General features: G+C 40.4%; 1 protein-coding gene across 5 annotated transcripts in view; it reads left to right on the plus strand.

Moving 5' to 3' along the window:
• Positions 1–19,194, plus strand: part of zfhx3b (zinc finger homeobox 3b) — a 450,580-nt gene that overhangs the window by 424,814 nt on the left and 6,572 nt on the right. For all 5 annotated transcript variants that reach the window (XM_062028101.1, XM_062028110.1, XM_062028091.1 and 2 more), the window contains 3 exons: positions 3,206–3,406; positions 4,846–4,963; positions 5,076–10,526. In XM_062028101.1, coding sequence (XP_061884085.1) covers positions 3,206–3,406; positions 4,846–4,963; positions 5,076–10,526 — 5,770 coding nt within the window. The remainder of the gene's footprint in view (positions 1–3,205; positions 3,407–4,845; positions 4,964–5,075; positions 10,527–19,194) is intronic.

Consider the following 19,194-nt stretch of genomic DNA (forward strand, 5'->3'; position numbering starts at 1 on the left):
GGTTTGCGTGTACTAAAACATTAATGAAGACAGATGCAAAATGGATTGTGCTCCTTATTCTGCTCACTTGACAGACACAATCCTCTTTGCGTTTAGTAGATAAGCTTTGCATGTGCTATCAAGTTTACACATATGCAAAATATATGCTGATCGACAGAACGCCCACCATACTGAGATGGAAAAATTCAAATATTATTATTTAGCACACACAGCCTGATTTACTAAACTAGAAAGTGATTGTGTTTTTATTTAGCATGTCTGAAAAGCTGAAAACCATGTGCAAACTGACAGTTCCACAGTTCCGCCGCTGCAAAGAAAGACAATGGACAGAGAATCTTCCTTCCTACGTGTGTGTCTCAACGTATTTGGACTGACATTAATAAAAAATAGTATACATATTGTCTATTTAGCAGCATCCTTTTATAATTTATACTGTATGCTGGGTGACTTAAAGGCCTACTGAAATGAATTTTTTTTATTTAAACGGGGATAGCAGATCTATTCTATGTGTCATACTTGATCATTTCGCGATATTGCCATATTTTTGCTGAAAGGATTTAGTATAGAACAACGACGATAAAGATTGCAACTTTTGGTATCTGATAAAAAAAAGGCTTGCACCTACCGGAAGTAGCGTGACGTAGTCAGTTGAACATATACGCAAAGTTCCCTATTGTTTACAATGATGGCCGCATGAAGTGAGAGAGATTCGGACCGAGAAAGCGACAATTTCCCCATTAATTTGAGCGAGGATGAAAGATTTGTGGATGAGTAAAGTGCAAGTGAAGGACTAGTGGGGAGTTGAAGCTATTCAGATAGGGAAGATGCTGTGAGAGCCGAGGGTGACCTGATATTCAGCTGGGAATGACTACAACAGTAAATAAACACAAGACATATATATACTCTATTAGCCACAACACAACCAGGCTTATATTTAATATGCCACAAATTAATCCTGCATAAAAACACCTGCGTGTTTGTTATGCTAGCTCCTAGCTCCTCTGCTAGCTCCTAGCTCCATAGAACACGCCAATACAATTCAAACACCTGATCAACACACACAATCACTCAGCCCAAAAGACAGTTTACCTAACCCAAGGTTCATAAAGCTTATATATTTTTAAAAAGTTACGTACGTGACGCGCACATACGGTCAAGTTATCGAATGTTTAGCAGCCAAGGCTGCATACTCACGGTACCTGATATTCAGCTGGGAATGACTACAACAGTAAATAAACACAAGACATATATATACTCTATTAGCCACAACACAACCAGGCTTATATTTAATATGCCACAAATTAATCCTGCATAATAACACCTGCGTGTTTGTTATGCTAGCTCCTAGCTCCTCTGCTAGCTCCTAGCTCCATAGAACACGCCAATACAATTCAAACACCTGATCAACACACACAATCACTCAGCCCAAAAGACCGTTCACCTAACCCAAGGTTCATAAAGCTTATATATTTTTAAAAAGTTACGTACGTGACGCGCACGTCCGGTACGGTACGTGTTATGCTAGCTCCTAGCTCCTCTGCTAGCTCCTAGCTCCATAGAACACGCCAATACAATTCAAACATGATCAACACACACAATCACTCAGCCCAAAAGACCGTTCACCTAACCCAAGGTTCATAAAGCTTATATATTTTAAAAAAGTTACGTACATACGCAAAAAAAAGCCAAAGCTGCATACTCACAGTAGCACGTCTGCGTCTTTGTCATCCAAATCAAAGTAATCCTGGTAAGAGTCTGTGTTGTCCCAGTTCTCTACAGGCGTCTGTGTATCCAAATCAAAAGTCCTCCTGGTTAGAGTCTCTGTTATCCGAGTTCTTCCATCTTGACTGCATCTTTCGGGAATGTAAACAAAGAAGCGCCGGCTGTGTACTGTTGTGGCTGACTACGTTCGAAAAATACGTCCATTTCGCACCGACAACTTTCTTCTTTGCTTGCTTGGCTTCCTTCTCCATAATGCAATGAACATGATTGAAACAGATTCACGAACACAGATGTCCAGAATACTGTGGAATTATGAAATGAAAACAGAGCTTTTTCGTATCGGCTTCAATGTGGAAGGCATACCCGTGTTCGCCGGGCTACGTCACGCGCATACGTCATCCGCAGAGGCGTTTCGAACCGGAAGTTTAGCGGCAAATTTAAAATGTCACTTTATAAGTTAACCCGGCCGTATTGGCATGTGTTATAATGTTAAGATTTCATCATTGATATATAAACTATCAGACTGCGTGGTCGGTAGTAGTGGGTTTCAGTAGGCCTTTAAGGGACTGATTAGAACACATTTTAAATTAATGTATTTTGGTGTCCTTTAGTGTCTTTAATAGTGTTTGTTTTAAAACAAATTTAAGTATGCAATTTGTTTGTCAAGTGCAGCCTCTCTTTCATGAGCGCACCTTCACAGCTCTTAAAAAAAAAGGGGGGTTTCAATGTAGATGCACTGCATGAGTCCAACTACTTCTAAAATGCCCATTAAAAGTGGTAGATGTCTCCTGCATGTTTTAATACATAGCAAAACGCCACAGGTAGGAGCATGATAACATGAATGTGGGAGTAAATGATCGAGTGTCTCCATGATGATGCCCCAAATAGTACACGCAAAATCCTCATTTAAATAAGATGGTCTGCACCACTTTTGAATTGTACACGCAGTCTTAATAGTTCATGCGCACGCCCGCTAATAGTACACACCATTTTTTGAGTGCACACGCCGTTTAGCATGTAGTATTTGGATCTTAGTAAATCAGGCCCCATGTGTTTACTTCATGAAAGTCCAGTTTTTGTTTTGTCTCCAATATGCAGGCCCTCATTACCAGCTTAAAACGTTCACACCATGTACATGTTGTATTTACAGTATTTTACCAGGCCTTTTCATAGTGTGCAGGACTTTCTTTTCAGTTCTCCTGAAAATTATTTTAGCCTCTCTGCTGCAGTGGCTTTGCTAATTGTGTATAAGGTGGAAAATCAATATGGTATTTGACAGATGAGACCACTTTGAAGTGGGTGCCAAGAGTGAGTGCTTCTCACTATTACACACTTGTCTGTGATCAGAGAAATCTGTTTGCTTGAGGGAAGGCTGGCCACATTTTCTAGCCTCCTCATCCACTGCTTGTTTTCTCTCACAAAGCCATTTCACCCAATTAACCCTGTGAATATTCTCCCCACCTGTCCATCTACTTTCACTCAGATGTACCAGTGCCCTTACTGCAAGTTCACCAACACAGACCTGAATCGTCTCAGAATGCATGTGATGACGCAGCACTCTGTCCAGCCCATGTTACGCTGCCCGCTGTGTCAGGACATGCTCAACAACAAGGTCCATCTGCAGTTCCACCTCACGCACCTGCACAGTGTCGCGCCCGACTGTGTTGATAAGCTAATTGCCACAGTAAGTCTATGACATCATCAGGAAAGTTCAACATTTTCCAGTTTTGTTGGTTATTGAAATAGTTTATTGTTGCCCTTTGTTGTCAGATATGATATGTTCAATGTAGTACATTAATTATTTGATAGATGAATAGGTTAATTGATTAATAGGTGTGCTTCACTACTTGGAACCGTATAAAAAGCGGCAGATACTGAGGCCTGAAGTTAGATTTATGTCACCTGCAGTGTACTGGTGTATTGTTCTCAGCTGAGAGTCTGGGTAGTCTCCTTGCTTCAATAATGCTCATCAAAGGGGAGATTAAATTTTATTTGCCCTGTTTTCTTGTAAATCACTGAGCAAATATTTGCTCTGTTCTATCTTGTGCATCACAATAGCTTGCCGGACAATCGCACAGTAAAACATTACTTTATCTACCGCCTGGCCCTCTTCGCCCACCCCATCTATAAAGTAAATGCCAAGCGCATTAGTATAGTAGATGGCAATATTTATTTATTTTATAGGGGTTGTAACATACTGAACCACTACAGAGTAGCATGTCAGAAGAGCAGTAACAGAAGATACATTAAAGCCACTACCTTTTTATAACTTGTGAATTCTGATCGAAAAGTACTTTATCCGTTTCACTCATCTAAGTAGAGGAGCATAATTAATTCTGAGATAGGTGACTTTTATTTCTTGCTAAGCATGCATAATGACATGTTCTTACTTCTACCTTCCATCCTTTTATCATTCTATTGTCTTTGTAGCCCACACTTCGGCTTCTGTTTCAACCCAAAGTCTTTAGTCTTTCTTTTAGGACAGTTTTAGTTCCCCCACATTGGTATTTCCGATGTTTTAGTGCAGGATTGTAATCAAAGCCTCATATATAATGCTAGTTCATTATCATGAAATTGGTGTAAATGTTTAATTACACGGCCGGTTATTTACTACACTGCTGTTTTCTTAATCCTAAATGTGATTTTTCTAATTAAACTAAACATTGGTCTTGTTTGCTGAAGGGCACAAAAGTTGCAATCAGTTCTTTATCTCCTCCAGCCGCCCCTCTTGCTGCATGATTCATTTTCATTCTGTGTAAGACGACGGCAATGGAAATGAGGGTGCTTCATTAATTCTGGGTCTAGCTGGATGATAGCCATTTTGAACTATGTTTGCCAATTAGACAGGCCAATTCAAAAGTGACCTTGGGATACTTTGCTCTTTTCTCTAATAGCCTAATAAAGTAGTTGTCTACAATTACTCAGCTTTGTTTTTGTTTTGTGGCTCCACTCCGCAAGACAGGAGAGAAAGCACAATAACAAAGAGTGGACAATTATGGTAATTTTTAATGATGGTTAGTAATCATTAATGGCCTGGAAAAAAAAAAGTTGGAGGGTTTTATTGTTGCATAATCTGAATGCAAGATTGATATATAACACATCTTTGTGTTTTGTTTGTTCCAGGTGACCGCAACTGATGTTCTCCCTGCAAGCATGTTCATACCTGTGCCTGGTCCATTAAAAGAGACACAGAATCCTTCACATGCTGTTGCCAACTCCGAAGATACAAAGAAACAAGCTGGTTAGTATTTGGCTGTGTTGTACATTTTGTAACGAAACAAGAATATGTTGATTTTAACTGATAGACTGTGACATGTAGGTTGAGATTTAATCATCTTCTGTTTTTTTCACAGATTCATCAGATGTTGATCTTGAGAAAGGGGTTTCGTTGCCTACAGAAATAGCTGAAGCTCGCAAGTCCCCTCTAGAAGATCAACAAACAGAGAAGGATGATGCGACAGGATTCCTGTGCTGGAAGAAAGGCTGTAATCAAGTGTTCAAGTCATCCAACTCTCTCCAGATGCACTTCAATGAAGTCCACAACAAAAGGCCTCAGCTGCCTGTGTCAGATCGCCATGTCTACAAGTACCGTTGTAACCAATGCAGCTTGGCCTTTAAGACCGTGGAGAAGCTACAGCTCCATTCCCAGTACCATGTGATCAGAGCAGCCACTATGTGCTGCCTCTGCCAGCGGAGTTTCAGGACACTACAAGCATTAAAGAAACATTTAGAAACAAGCCACCTGGAGTTGAGTGAAGCTGATATTCAACAGCTGTATGGCGGCTTATTGATGAATGGGGACATTATGGTCATGAGTGACGTAGCCCTTGGTGATGAGCATGGAGGTCTGGGAGAAGATGACAAAGAAGGAGATGAGAGTGACCCCGAAGAAAAGCAAAGTCCAACAGGCAGTGACTCTGGCTCTCTGCTGGAAGATTCTGGATCTGAACCCAAACGTGCTTTGCCATTCAGAAAGGGCCCCAACTTTACAATGGAAAAGTTTTTGGATCCATCTCGTCCTTTCAAATGCACAGTCTGCAAAGAGTCTTTCACACAGAAGAACATTCTTCTTGTTCACTACAACTCTGTCTCCCATCTGCACAAGGTGAAACGAGCTCTTCAGGAGTCTACCACTGGTCAGCCAGAGCCTACGAGCAGCCCTGACAACAAGCCATTTAAGTGTAGCACCTGTAACGTGGCATACAGCCAGAGTTCTACTTTGGAAATTCACATGCGCTCTGTTTTACACCAAACAAAAGCTAGGGCAGCTAAACTTGAAGCGGCAGGGGGAATACCAAGCTCTGCAAGTATTACTGCCACGAGTGGCGGAAGTACTATAATCAGCACTTCAACAAGTCCCAGCCCAGCAAGCAACTCAACAAACTCTACCAACTACAGTTCTTCTGGATCTCAAACAGCTCAGAGTCTCATTGGAGGAACTCACACGTCCCAGGGTCACAGCCATGATACTAGCAGCTTAGTCATCAGCCGTTCCTCACCATCAGAGAACCATGAAGCAAAAAAGGCAAAATATACAGACATGTTGTCTGTAAGAGGACAACAACAGCTTCAGCAACAACAGCAATTAGCTCAAGCTCAAGCCCAGGCCCAAGCCCAACTTCAGCAAGAGCTACAGCAACAGGCTGCTCTTCTGCAATCCCAGCTCTTTAACCCAGCACTTCTGCAGCACTTCCCCATGACAACTGATGCACTTATTTCCTTGCAACAGCAGCAGTTGTTGTTTCCTTTCTATATCCCTGGAGGAGAATTTCAGCTAAACCCAGAGATCAACATCAGTAATTCAGCACTTGGCCTAACAGGATCAACAACCTCGCTGCTAGAAGATCTCAAAAACTCAGCCCAGCAGAGTTGCTTACAGCAGCAACTGATGCACCACCACCTTCAGCAACAACAACAGCAGCAGCAGCCTCATGCACAGGCTCAAGGGCAGATGGCTTTGCTGCAGCAGAGTGCTTCTCTCCACCAGCAAGTTGAAAAAAAACAGAAGCCTTCTTCCTCTCAAATTGACAAAGAAAAAGACTTGCAAAGAGAAAAAAACATTACTGAAAAAAACGATGATGCCAACAAAGATTCAATGGACAAACTAAAAGAAAGGAAGGAACTTCAACATATTTCAGCCAGTATAAGCCATGACACAGGCTTACTTCCACCAAGAATTGCTTCAGATGCCCGTGGAAATGCAACCAAAGCCCTGCTAGAAAATTTTGGGTTTGAGTTAGTGATACAGTATAATGAAAATAAACAAAAATCCCAGAAAAAAGGAACTGGACCTGCGGGATCAAGTGAACCAGGTGGCATCACAAGAGTGGTTGATCCCATTGAGAGATTAGAGAAATTGGAATGTGAAGCCTGCGGCAAGCTGTTTTCGAATGTACTGATTCTAAAGAGCCACCAAGAGCATATCCACCAGGCTTTCTTTCCATTCCGATCCCTTGAGAGATTCGCCAAGGAATACAGAGAGAATTATGATAAACTATATCCACTGAGACCCCCTACACCAGAGGCTGCTCCAGCTCCTCCACCTCCTCCCCCACCTCCTCCACCCCAAAGAGCTCCCACACCAAATATTCCTGTCTCCGCTGCCTCACTCACACCTCCGACTGTACCTACTCCACAGCCTCAAATTACCATGCCTCAAATTACCATGTCAATGGATTTGCCTATCTTCTCACCACTAATGATGCAGCCCATGTCTCTCCAGTCCTTGCCCTCCCAGATGCCCCCTCAACTACAATCTGTTGAAACTAGCCTGGCCTCAGACTTGGCCCAGCTGTACCAACAACAGCTCACTCCAGCCATGCTCCAGCAGCAACAGAACAAGAGGCCACGGACACGTATCACAGATGACCAGCTTCGGGTCTTGCGACAGTACTTTGATATTAACAATTCACCCAATGAAGAACAGATTAAAGAAATGGCTGATAAATCAGGATTGCAACAAAAAGTCATAAAGCACTGGTTCAGAAACACCCTTTTCAAAGAAAGACAGCGCAACAAAGACTCACCATACAACTTCAATAATCCACCAACCACAACACTTGAAGACACTAAAATTGACTCTAAACCTCCTTCCCCTGAACCACAGAAGCACGATTTTTATGGAAGTAAGAGATCTTCTAGAACTAGGTTTACTGATTACCAGCTGAGAATCCTACAAGATTTCTTTGATGCCAATGCCTATCCTAAAGACGATGAGTTTGAACAGCTTTCCAACCTTCTAGGCCTCCCTACTCGTGTCATTGTTGTTTGGTTCCAAAATGCTCGCCAGAAGGCAAGGAAAAATTATGAAAACCAGAGTGACGGGGTGAAAGAGGGCGAGAGACGAGAACTCTCAAACGACCGATATATTCGCACCTCAAATTTAAATTACCAGTGTAAAAAATGCAGCCTTGTGTTCCAAAGAATATTTGATCTGATAAAACACCAGAAGAAACTATGTTACAAAGATGAGGATGAAGACGGGCAATATGAAAGCCACAATGAGGATTCTATGGATCTTTCTAATGAATGTTATACTCCCTCTGGTTCTTCCTGCCACACTCCAATGCCGTCGTCCTCAAGTCTGTGCCCCCTGCCACCCTCCACTTCAGCATTCGCACACCTCTCTTCAGCTGATAAGGATGAGGCGTCACCAGCAACCACCTCAAACCTCAATGAAGAAAAGTCAAAAGAGCTATCAGGCGTCTCTGCTGATCCCCAAGAAAATAAAACAGCTATCAAGCAGGAAAATGTTCCGCAAACCCAGTCCGAGTCACAGCAGCTTAGACATCAGCGAGAAGAGAAGATGCAGTGTCTTACCAAGCCCAACAAACATTCCTCTTCTTCCTTCAATCAACAACAACAGAGTGGTCCATCAGTTTCTCAGACAAGCCAGGCCCCGTCTCAAAGCTCCCACATGAGCCATAATCCACACCTGAGCTCTGCTACACAACAAATGGCTCAGCAGATGATCCAATATCAGTGTGATCAGTGCAAGATTGGCTTTCCCTCTTTTGAGCACTGGCAGGAGCACCAGCAACTACACTTCCTCTCTGTGCAAAATCAGTTCATCCACCCACAATTTCTTGACCGCCCAATGGACATGCCTTTCATGCTATTTGATCCAAGCAATCCTCTCCTAGCAAGTCAGTTACTCTCTGGGGCAATGCCCCAGATTCCCACCAGCTCCGCCACCTCTCCATCCACACCCACCTCCACCATGAACTCCCTAAAACGGAAGCTAGAGGAGAAAGCTGGCACTAGCCCGGGAGAGAATGACAGCACAAATAGTGAAGAGCCACAGAGAGATAAGCGGCTTAGAACCACCATCACACCTGAGCAACTGGAGATTCTCTATCAGAAGTATCTATTAGATTCTAACCCTACACGCAAGATGCTTGACCACATTGCTCATGAGGTGGGGTTGAAGAAAAGAGTCGTGCAAGTCTGGTTTCAAAATACCAGAGCAAGAGAGAGAAAAGGACAGTTTAGGGCAGTGGGGCCGGCTCAAGCTCATCGAAGATGCCCTTTTTGCCGAGCTCTTTTTAAAGCAAAAACTGCTCTTGAGGCACACATTCGCTCTCGCCATTGGCACGAGGCCAAACGTGCTGGCTATAATTTGGCCCTGACTAGTATGCTACCTGATCAGGAGGGCATGCAAATAAAGTTGGATGCCTTGGAGGCAGCAAGTTATTCCCAAATGGTGTCATCAAATATGGATGGACAAAGCTCTTCGATGTCTCCTGTGAATAGAGGAATGGATTTGTCTCCCAGAGCTCTACTAAGTCCTTCATCTATTAAAGTTGAGGGTATGGAAGATTTTGAGAACACAGGCATGTCTTCTGTGAACCTCAGCTTTGATCCAAACAAGTTGGATAATGACGACTGTTCGTCTGTCAATACAGCCATCACAGATACAACGACAGGTGATGAAGCTAATGCTGATAATGACAGTGCTGATGCAAAACACAGCCAAAGTAGTAGTGACTACCTGTCTAAACCTGGGGGGACTGCCCCCATCCTTGAAAATGATGACCAGATGTCCTCAGGGCTGGTAAGCCCTGCAACAAGCTATTATGCCAAGGACTATGAAAATGAACATATAATTGACCACAGCGAAACATCCAGCATGGCTGATCCATGCTCGCCAAGTCCTGGAGCTTCAGGTACCAGGAGCATTGACAGTGGAGATCGCCCTGGTCAAAAGCGCTTCCGAACCCAGATGACCAACCTCCAACTTAAATTATTGAAGTCCTGTTTTAATGACTACAGAACTCCCACTATGCTTGAATGTGAGGTACTTGGCAATGATATTGGACTTCCAAAGAGAGTGGTTCAGGTGTGGTTTCAAAATGCCCGTGCCAAGGAGAAAAAGGCAAAACTAAACATGGCCAAGCACTTTGGAATCAATCAGACATCCTACGAGGGGCCGAAGACTGAATGCACTCTGTGCGGTGTAAAGTACAGTGCCCGCCTCTCTGTCCGCGATCACATATTCTCCCAGCAGCACATCTCCAAGGTGAAGGATACAATTGGCAGCCAGATCGATAAGGAAAAAGAATACTTTGACCCAGCTACTGTCCGTCAACTTATGGCTCAGCAAGAGATGGACCGCATTAAGAAGGCCAATGAAGTTTTAGGGTTGGCACAGCAGCAGGCCATGCAGCAACAGGGGATGTTTGATAACCCAGCAATGCAGGCATTGAATCTCCAGTCAGCCTATTCTAATCTGCAAGGCATTCCACCTGTCCTCTTGCCAGGGGTTGGAAGCCCCTCTCTTTCCAGCTTTAACTCCTCTAATTCAGGTATGTTGTCATTATTTTATCAGTAAACAGCTGTCAAATGATTTTTTTTTTAATCAGTGTAATCACATTTTGGAATTTGGATTAATCATGATTAGGGGTGTAACAATTAGTTTCAACAACGATTCGATTCGATTCAGAATTTGTGGTTGCCAATACGATTAGTTTATGTAGAACAATACGATCCAAAACGATTCAGTGAGGTGAAATCTAACCAGTCACTTTTTAGCCAACAATTCAACCAATGTGACCCTGAAATAAATATTGGATACTTTCCTATGTTCCTTTTATTTCTTGTAAGGGAATTAGATACAGATGTAAATGAATTATGGATACAAACAAGCAAGTAAACAACAATTAAAGGCCAATGCATTCACATCTTATTTGAATAAAGTACAACCAACAGTTTAGGTTGAATTAACAAGAGTAAACCTTTTCCTCTCTCATTTTCAACATTCAAGACATTTTCAATAAAAGTACTTTAACCAACATTTTAACAGTTTTTACCTGCTACTTCTGCTTTTGTTTTTCAACATAGTAATAATACAATATCAATACCGAAAATGCAACAAACATCTCTTTAGGTTGAATTAGCAGTAGAGTGATTTACTACTTTTGCTGTTGTTTTTCAACATAAAAATGTTACAAATAAAACATTAATGTAATACATTATGTCCACCCAAATCATTTCAGGATAAATGAGCAGTGGTTTGACCTGCTACTACTGCAATGTCCGAGGTGTAGGGCGTTTAAAGCATTCTTTTGAAAGACAACAATTTAGGAACTTGTAGTCTTTTGAAGCCAGCGCACTGACTCCATTTATTATACTCACATCACATTCGACATCCTAAGACGTCATCCTTGCGCCAACACTCTGGGACATGACTAGTCAACAAATATTCAAACTGTTAAACAGCAGTGCAGTAAAATTGAACAAAAGAGCAAGTGTAACCAACTACTAACTTTGTGTTGCTTCTCCATTAACGGTGCTTTGCCTGGTTGGCGTGTGTGAAGTCCCATGGCGCCATAGTAGGTGGTTGGAGAGATTTGTGGTGGCCATTGTATTTTACTTATCCTGCAGTGAGCGACCTTTTTAGAACATCTCTGTCTTTGCAAAAGCCTAAGTGTTTTCACACACTGGATGGTGGCTTGTTAATTTCCCGTCAGTCTGCTTCTCTTCCGGTATCCACCATACTTGTTTTATTGACTGATGGCACGTGGCAATGACATCACAGATGGGCAACAGACTCGCGTAACACTAACATCTTTATTTATTTAAAAATGCCAAAAACAACTTTATATAAATCAAATGTTTACTTTTCCAGTATTGATAATATTGATTAATTACTTCTTAAAACAATGTTACAGTGATATATAGCTTCTGGAAGGCCAACTAGCAGGGCACAGCTCGATGTACTTAAATTGTAGGATTATAAATGTATCTATCAATCAATCGTTACACCCCTAATCATGATTAATCACAGGTAATTACTCGCTTGCATAAATGAAATTAACTTAAGAAAAACAATTTTTATATGTGTGCTCAAATGCAATTTTTTATTTTATTTTTATTTTGTCAGAAGGTAATCCAGGAACGTTTTTAAATATTTTACTTGAATGTATGTCATTTATTTGCACAAAACTTGGGAACAGTTTTATCTAAAGTTCTTTCGGGCTTTGGAGTGAAATTTGCGAGCACATCAGTTGAAGTCTCCTCAATCATTTTTGTACTGACGTATGCTTTGATCTGATTACTGATCGTATAGCGGTCTAAAAGCGAGTGTGTTCATAATTAATGCAATATTTTTGGTGATTCATCATATTAGTTACTCTTTAATTTTGACAGCCCTAATATAAACACATCTATGTTCAATTCATTAAATGTATTTGTTTTTGAAATGGTGACAATGTGGGGAACACATATAAAGATTTTCAAAATATGAAGAAACGTTTTATCTGTGACAGACCCCAAACATAAAGCTGAAAAAACAAGGCATTGATAATATTCCCACATCAAACCACACAAAAAAAGCTTCTTGAGTGGCTACTTTCTGTGCCACGTTGCAATTCACAGAGCCTTGACTGGTGGCATCGGCTTTCCCCACTGACATAAAAAATGTTGGTCATTCAGTATTTGCGATAGTTGGCCCTGACCTGTTTTGGTGCCAATTATTAAGACAGAACAACTCTTTCCACACCTCAGACCACAAGACAACCTTATAAATCTAATAATCTGGCATTTACCATCATTGGTCATATTGATCGTCAATTGTTCTTATGTGTGTACCCCACTTAAAGGGGAACTGTACTTTTTTTGGGGAATTTTGCCTATCGTTCACAATCATTATGAAAGACATGATGATAGATAGATTTTTTTTTAATGCATTCTAAGTCGAAATAAACATAAATAAAAGCCTGCCTACAGTGGAGCTAATGGGAGGTCCGCTATTCCGTCCGTAAAACCACATAAAAAACATCCAAAAAGCGCGAACAATACTCCATTTACATTTCGTGACTTGAATATTAATCAAGTATTAGTGATATTGTTATTGTAAGTGCTAACACAGACAAACTATTTATGGCGACGCCATGATTACGAGCTTGTGTGCCAATTTTTACATGATCAACTGATGAGCTGCTTCCTCGTTTCCTTGCTCGTCAAACTTTATTCTAGAACACAAATCTTGCCTCTCACCAGGATAGTAGAACAAGTACATATTCCAACAAGTTGGTACACTGTGACAGCCAAATTAGACCCAGATATGGCGAGAATGACACAAAAAGACGCTCGTATCCACCTCGTTTTTCTTCACAAGGATTATCAATCAATCAATGTTTACTTACATAGCCAGGGCTGCACAAGCCACAACGACATCCTCGGCTAAGATCCCCATTATGAGTCATTCTTCATCTAAACGGGAATGTATGAACATCCTAGCAGTCGGCATCCTAATGACAGAAAACATTGTACAGTAAGTGATGTTTTATTATGTTTGTTGGCTCTCAAAGTCTGCAGTGAGTAATAATCAGTGATTATTTAAATGAATGTGCCGCGTATGCTTAAAATTAGCAAAATACATAAATATTACATGTTTTTATGAATGTGGCCGTTACTACATCAAGCATATAAAACCATAATGGAGTTGTTTGGATGTGTTTTAAAGGCCTACTGAAACCCACTACTACCGACCACGCAGTCTGATAGTTTATATATCAATGATGAAATCTTAACATTATAACACATGCCAATACGGCCGGGTTAACTTATAAAGTGACATTTTAAATTTGCCGCTAAACTTCCGGTTCGAAACGCCTCTGAGGATGACGTATGCGCGTGACGTAGCCCGGCGAACACGGGTATGCCTTCCACATTGAAGCCAATACGAAAAAGCTCTGTTTTCATTTCATAATTCCACAGTATTCTGGACATCTGTGTTCGTGAATCTGTTGCAATCATGTTCATTGCATTATGGAGAAGGAAGCTGAGCAAGCAAAGAAGAAAGTTGTCGGTGCGAAATGGACGTATTTTTCGAACGTAGTCAGCAACAACAGTACACAGCCGGCGCTTCTTTGTTTACATTCCCGAAAGATGCAGTCAAGATGGAAGAACTCGGATAACAGAGACTCTAACCAGGAGGACTTTTGACTTCGATACACAGACGCCTGTAGAGAACTGGGACAACACAGACTCTTACCAGGATTACTTTGATTTGGATGACAAAGACGCAGACGTGCTACTGTGAGTATGCAGCTTTGGCTTCTAAACATTTGATCGCTTGACCGTATGTGCGCAACTTTTTTTTGCGTATGTACGTAACTTTTTTTAAATATATAAGCTTTATGAACCTTGGGTTAGGTGAACGGTCTTTTGGGCTGAGTGATTGTGTGTGTTGATCAGGTGTTTGAATTGTATTGGCGTGTTCTATGGAGCTAGGAGCTAGCATAGGAGCTAGGAGCTAGCATAACAAACACGCAGGTGTTTTTATGCAGGATTAATTTGTGGCATATTAAATATAAGCCTGGTTGTGTTGTGGCTAATAGAGTATATATATGTCTTGTGTTTATTTACTGTTGTAGTCATTCCCAGATGAATATCAGGTACCGTGAGTATGCAGCCTTGGCTGCTAAACATTTGATAGCTTGACCGTATGTGCGCGTCACGTACGTAACTTTTTAAAAATATATAAGCTTTATGAACCTTGGGTTAGGTGAACGGTCTTTTGGGCTGAGTGATTGTGTGTGTTGATCAGGTGTTTGAATTGTATTGGCGTGTTCTATGGAGCTAGGAGCTAGCAGAGGAGCTAGGAGCTAGCGTAACAAACACGCAGGTGTTTTTATGCAGGATTAATTTGTGGCATATTAAATATAAGCCTGGTTGTGTTGTGGCTAATAGAGTATATATATGTCTTGTGTTTATTTACTGTTGTAGTCATTCCCAGCTGAATATCAGGTCACCCCCGGCTCTCACAGCATCTTCCCTATCTGAATAGCTTCAACTCCCCACTAGTCCTTCACTTGCACTTTACTCATCCACAAATCTTTCATCCTCGCTCAAATTAATGGGGAAATTGTCGCTTTCTCGGTCCGAATCTCTCTCACTTCATGCGGCCATCATTGTAAACAATAGGGAACTTTGCGTATATGTTCAACTGACTACGTCACGCTACTTCCGGTAGGGGCAAGCCTTTTTTTTATCAGATACCAAAAGTTGCAATCTTTATCGTCGTTGTTCTATACTAAATCCTTTCAGCAAAAATATGGCAATATCGCGAAATGATCAAGTATGACACATAGAATAGATCTGCTATCCCCGTTTAAATAAAAAAAATTCATTTCAGTAGGCCTTTAAGGGCTTCATAGGCAGAATAGAGTGGCTGCCATAGGCTGCATTGAAAGCGGACATTTTTATCGCATTTATTTAATATTTACAATGCATTTTTTTTAAATCCATCCGTCATCTTGTCTTTCATAATGATTGTGAAGAATAGGCAACATTTAAAAAAAAAAAAGTGCAGTTCCCCTTTTGGGGGAATTTTGCGTATTATTCATTATATTTATGTAAGACAAGAACACATGTTTTTTCTTCTATACATTCTAACTAGTAAACAAATGTTTAAAAAAGTCAGCTGACAATGGCGTCAATGGTAGTCGCTCTATTCTGCCTATAGAGCGCTTAAAAGAACATCCAAACACTCCCATCAATGTTTTATATACATGATGTAAGTATATATGTAATGTAGTAACAGGCACATTCATAAAAACATGTAATATTTACATATTTTGCTCATTTTAAGCATAACACACCGCATAATGTTCACTTTTTCCATCAACAATAACACTGACTACAATTATTTATTTAATTTTTACTTTGCAGCAGGTAATAATAAGATGATCAGTAATCAAAACAAAGGCACGTTGACAATAAAACAAGTAACTGACATGTTAGTAAAAGTATAAATACAAGACAAAGAAGCTGACAGAAACAAAATCCAATCATATTTAATTTTGTCTTGTCAATGGGTGGGACAAATTCGGAATATATGCAATCACAGCTCCTAAATAGGTTATGTATGAACAAGAGCCAATCAGATGCGTTTCCTAGCGTGATAAGGAAGCCAAAACCAAAATGTGTGGCTTTAACATGTAACATTTGTACACCAGGGAGATAGTGAACAAGACACATTTCATTTTTATTGCCATGATGCTATCAGTAGGCAACATCAACACAACTGTAAGTCAAATCTATTATTTGCTGCTATCAGTGTTGCGCCAAAAACTGATTCCGTGTCAAAAATGTATTCCCTCCGCCACGCTGCGAAGGCGCATACTGCTTTCGGGCTTCTTCTGTCCACAACTGATTACTTAAATACAGGCTTAATTAAACACGGGCTTACATAATTTCAAACACATATGTGTCAAAATTATTTAAGCCTTTATAATGTCCGAAAAATTACATTTCTATGGTAATAATGAGATTGTAAAGGACTGCTATTGATCCGATGTTAATGTGCTAAAATCTCTTTCTTGTTTAAAAGCTACTTACAATAATACTGATCTATGTTCATGCACATAATAAATATTAATCAAGTGTTTCGATGTATTTACTCAAGAGAGTTACATATATGATAATGAAGTGCATATGAAGTACATATTTGATAATAAAGTACTTACTGTCTGTTTACGTGTTTTATACCCATAAAAGAGTTACTTATATGATAATAAAGTACCTACAGTACTGTATTGTTTACGGGTTAAAGTTCCCTTTAAAAAGCTCAAATCAACCCCAAATGGCATCTTAGTGATTCAAAATAATATTTTTATATTGGACACATATCATCTGTACATCTGCTAATGGTATTCCTGTAATGTATGCACAGATGAGATGTATCAATATCAAAATATTACTTTGCATCACTTTTTGGCAACCAAGAATACATTGATTTAATGAATACATCCAAACACTTTATTAATATGTATTATGTGCTTAAACAAAATAACACTTAATATTGTATGTAGCTTCTCAAGCAGAAAGAGATTTTAGCACATCAACATTGGATCTACAACAGTCCTTTACAATTTATACCATAGAAATGGCCAACTTTTTCATTTTTCGGACACGATAAAGGCCTAAATAATTTTATATACACATATCCTTATGATTACCACAAATATAAAGTGTTTGTCTTACATGTAGTAATCATTTGTGGATGGACAAAGGCCAGTTTTAAAGCTTTAACAAGTGTGCGCGCTACCGTGGCAGGAATCCATTTTTGGAAAAAATGTGATGCCACCCCTTAAATATTTTTCTGCAGCCGTATCAGAGACATAATTTATAATCTGTAATTAACTTTCACCAGATCAGAGGTGAAGCAGGTTAGCAGCGTCTCATGATGTCAATACAGCAGCAACAAGCTGTGAATAATGCGCCACTAAAAAGTTTGTCTGCATTAGCGCTTATAATAACAATATCTGTAATATTAGGTTAATATTCAGGTCACGAAATGTAAATGGAGTATTGTTGGCGCTTTATGGATGTTTTTTTTGTGGGTTTTATAGTCTGAATAGACGCGAGGACACAGCATGGTGGGTTAGTGTTTAGCCCTCGTGCCTCACAGCGAGAAGGTTCTGGGTTTGTTTCCCTTGGGATCTTTCTGTGTGGAGTTTGCATGTTCTCCCCGTGACTGCGTGGGTTCTCTCCGGGTACTCCGGCTTCCTCCCACCTCCAAAGACATGCACCTGGGGATAGGTTGATTGGCAACATGGCGAAGTTGGTAGAGTGGCTGTGCCAGCAATCGGAGTGTTGCTGGTTACTGGGGTTCAATCCCCACCTTCTACCTTCCTAGTCACGTCCGTTGTGTCCTTGGGCAAGACACTTCACCCTTGCTCCTGATGGCTGCTGGTTAGCGCCTTGCATGGCAGCTCCCGCCATCAGTGTGTGAATGTGTGTGTGAATGGATGAATGTGGAAATACTGTCAAAGCGCTTTGAGTACCTTGAAGGTAGAAAAGCGCTATACAAGTATAACCCATTTATCATTTATTTATAACACTAAATTGGCCCTAGTGTGTGAATGTGAGTGTGAATGTTGTCTGTCTATCTGTGTTGGCCCTGCGATGAGGCGGAGACTTGTACATGGTGTACCCCGCCTTTCGCCCGAGTGCAGCTGGGATAGGATCCAGCACCCTGTGACCCCGAAAGTGAAAAGCTATTGGATGGATGGATAGATGTCATGACATCATGGCTCCCATTGACTATATTGTAAGATGATGCATTACATGCATTAAAAACAAATGTGTGTTTGTCTTTCATAAGGATTGTGAATTACAGGCTACACTCCCAAAAAACTGCAGTTTCCCTTTAAGAAAACATTTCACACGTTGCATATTTAGGATAACACTTATTAATATATTTATACTTCCTCACTCAATATCAGTGTGATTTCAATGTCATGAACATTAATTATCTTTAGTTTTAATGTGGGTCGATTGCGATTGTCCAGAATAGGGCTGCAACGATTAATTGATTAATCAAATTAGAAAAAGCTTCAATTGATTTAATGAGCTTTTTTTTGTTTTTTTTTGTTTTGGGGGTTTTTTGTTATTTTTTTTACCCAGGGTGTTCTCCGCCTTCCGCCCAAATGCAGCTGAGATAGGCTGCAGCACCCCCCGCGACCCCGAAAGGGACAAGCGGTACAAAATGGATGGATGGATGGATGGATGGATGATTTAACTAATACAAATTGATCAAATCCGGACCGCATGAAGTGCACGGAACTTTAATTTCGCAGACATTCAGTAGATTCCGCACAGTCTCTGCCATAGAATGCACATGAGAGCAGTGGTGTGTAGGTGCTGTGATCTGTGTGACGGCGAACAACGGAGAGTTTAAAAAAAAATCTATATCTTCATGATGCACTTGTGTTAAAAGTGTAATTTCAATGTTGATGATATGCATCTATTAGAAATAATGAAGGTAATATCAAGAACAAAAATGCACATTTCCCTAAAATGTGCATTAAGGTTTTGAAGTGTGTTTTATCCGATTACTCGAATAATCGCACAAAATAATGATTACTCCATTACTAAAATATTCGATAGCAGCAGCCCTAATCAAGAAGTATGTAACAAATTAATATATTGCTTCTAATCCTCTCTGAGCTTTTTCTGATGTTT

Source organism: Entelurus aequoreus, linkage group LG02, assembly GCF_033978785.1.
Source record: "Entelurus aequoreus isolate RoL-2023_Sb linkage group LG02, RoL_Eaeq_v1.1, whole genome shotgun sequence".
In the NCBI taxonomy this organism is placed as follows: Eukaryota; Metazoa; Chordata; class Actinopteri; order Syngnathiformes; family Syngnathidae; genus Entelurus; species Entelurus aequoreus.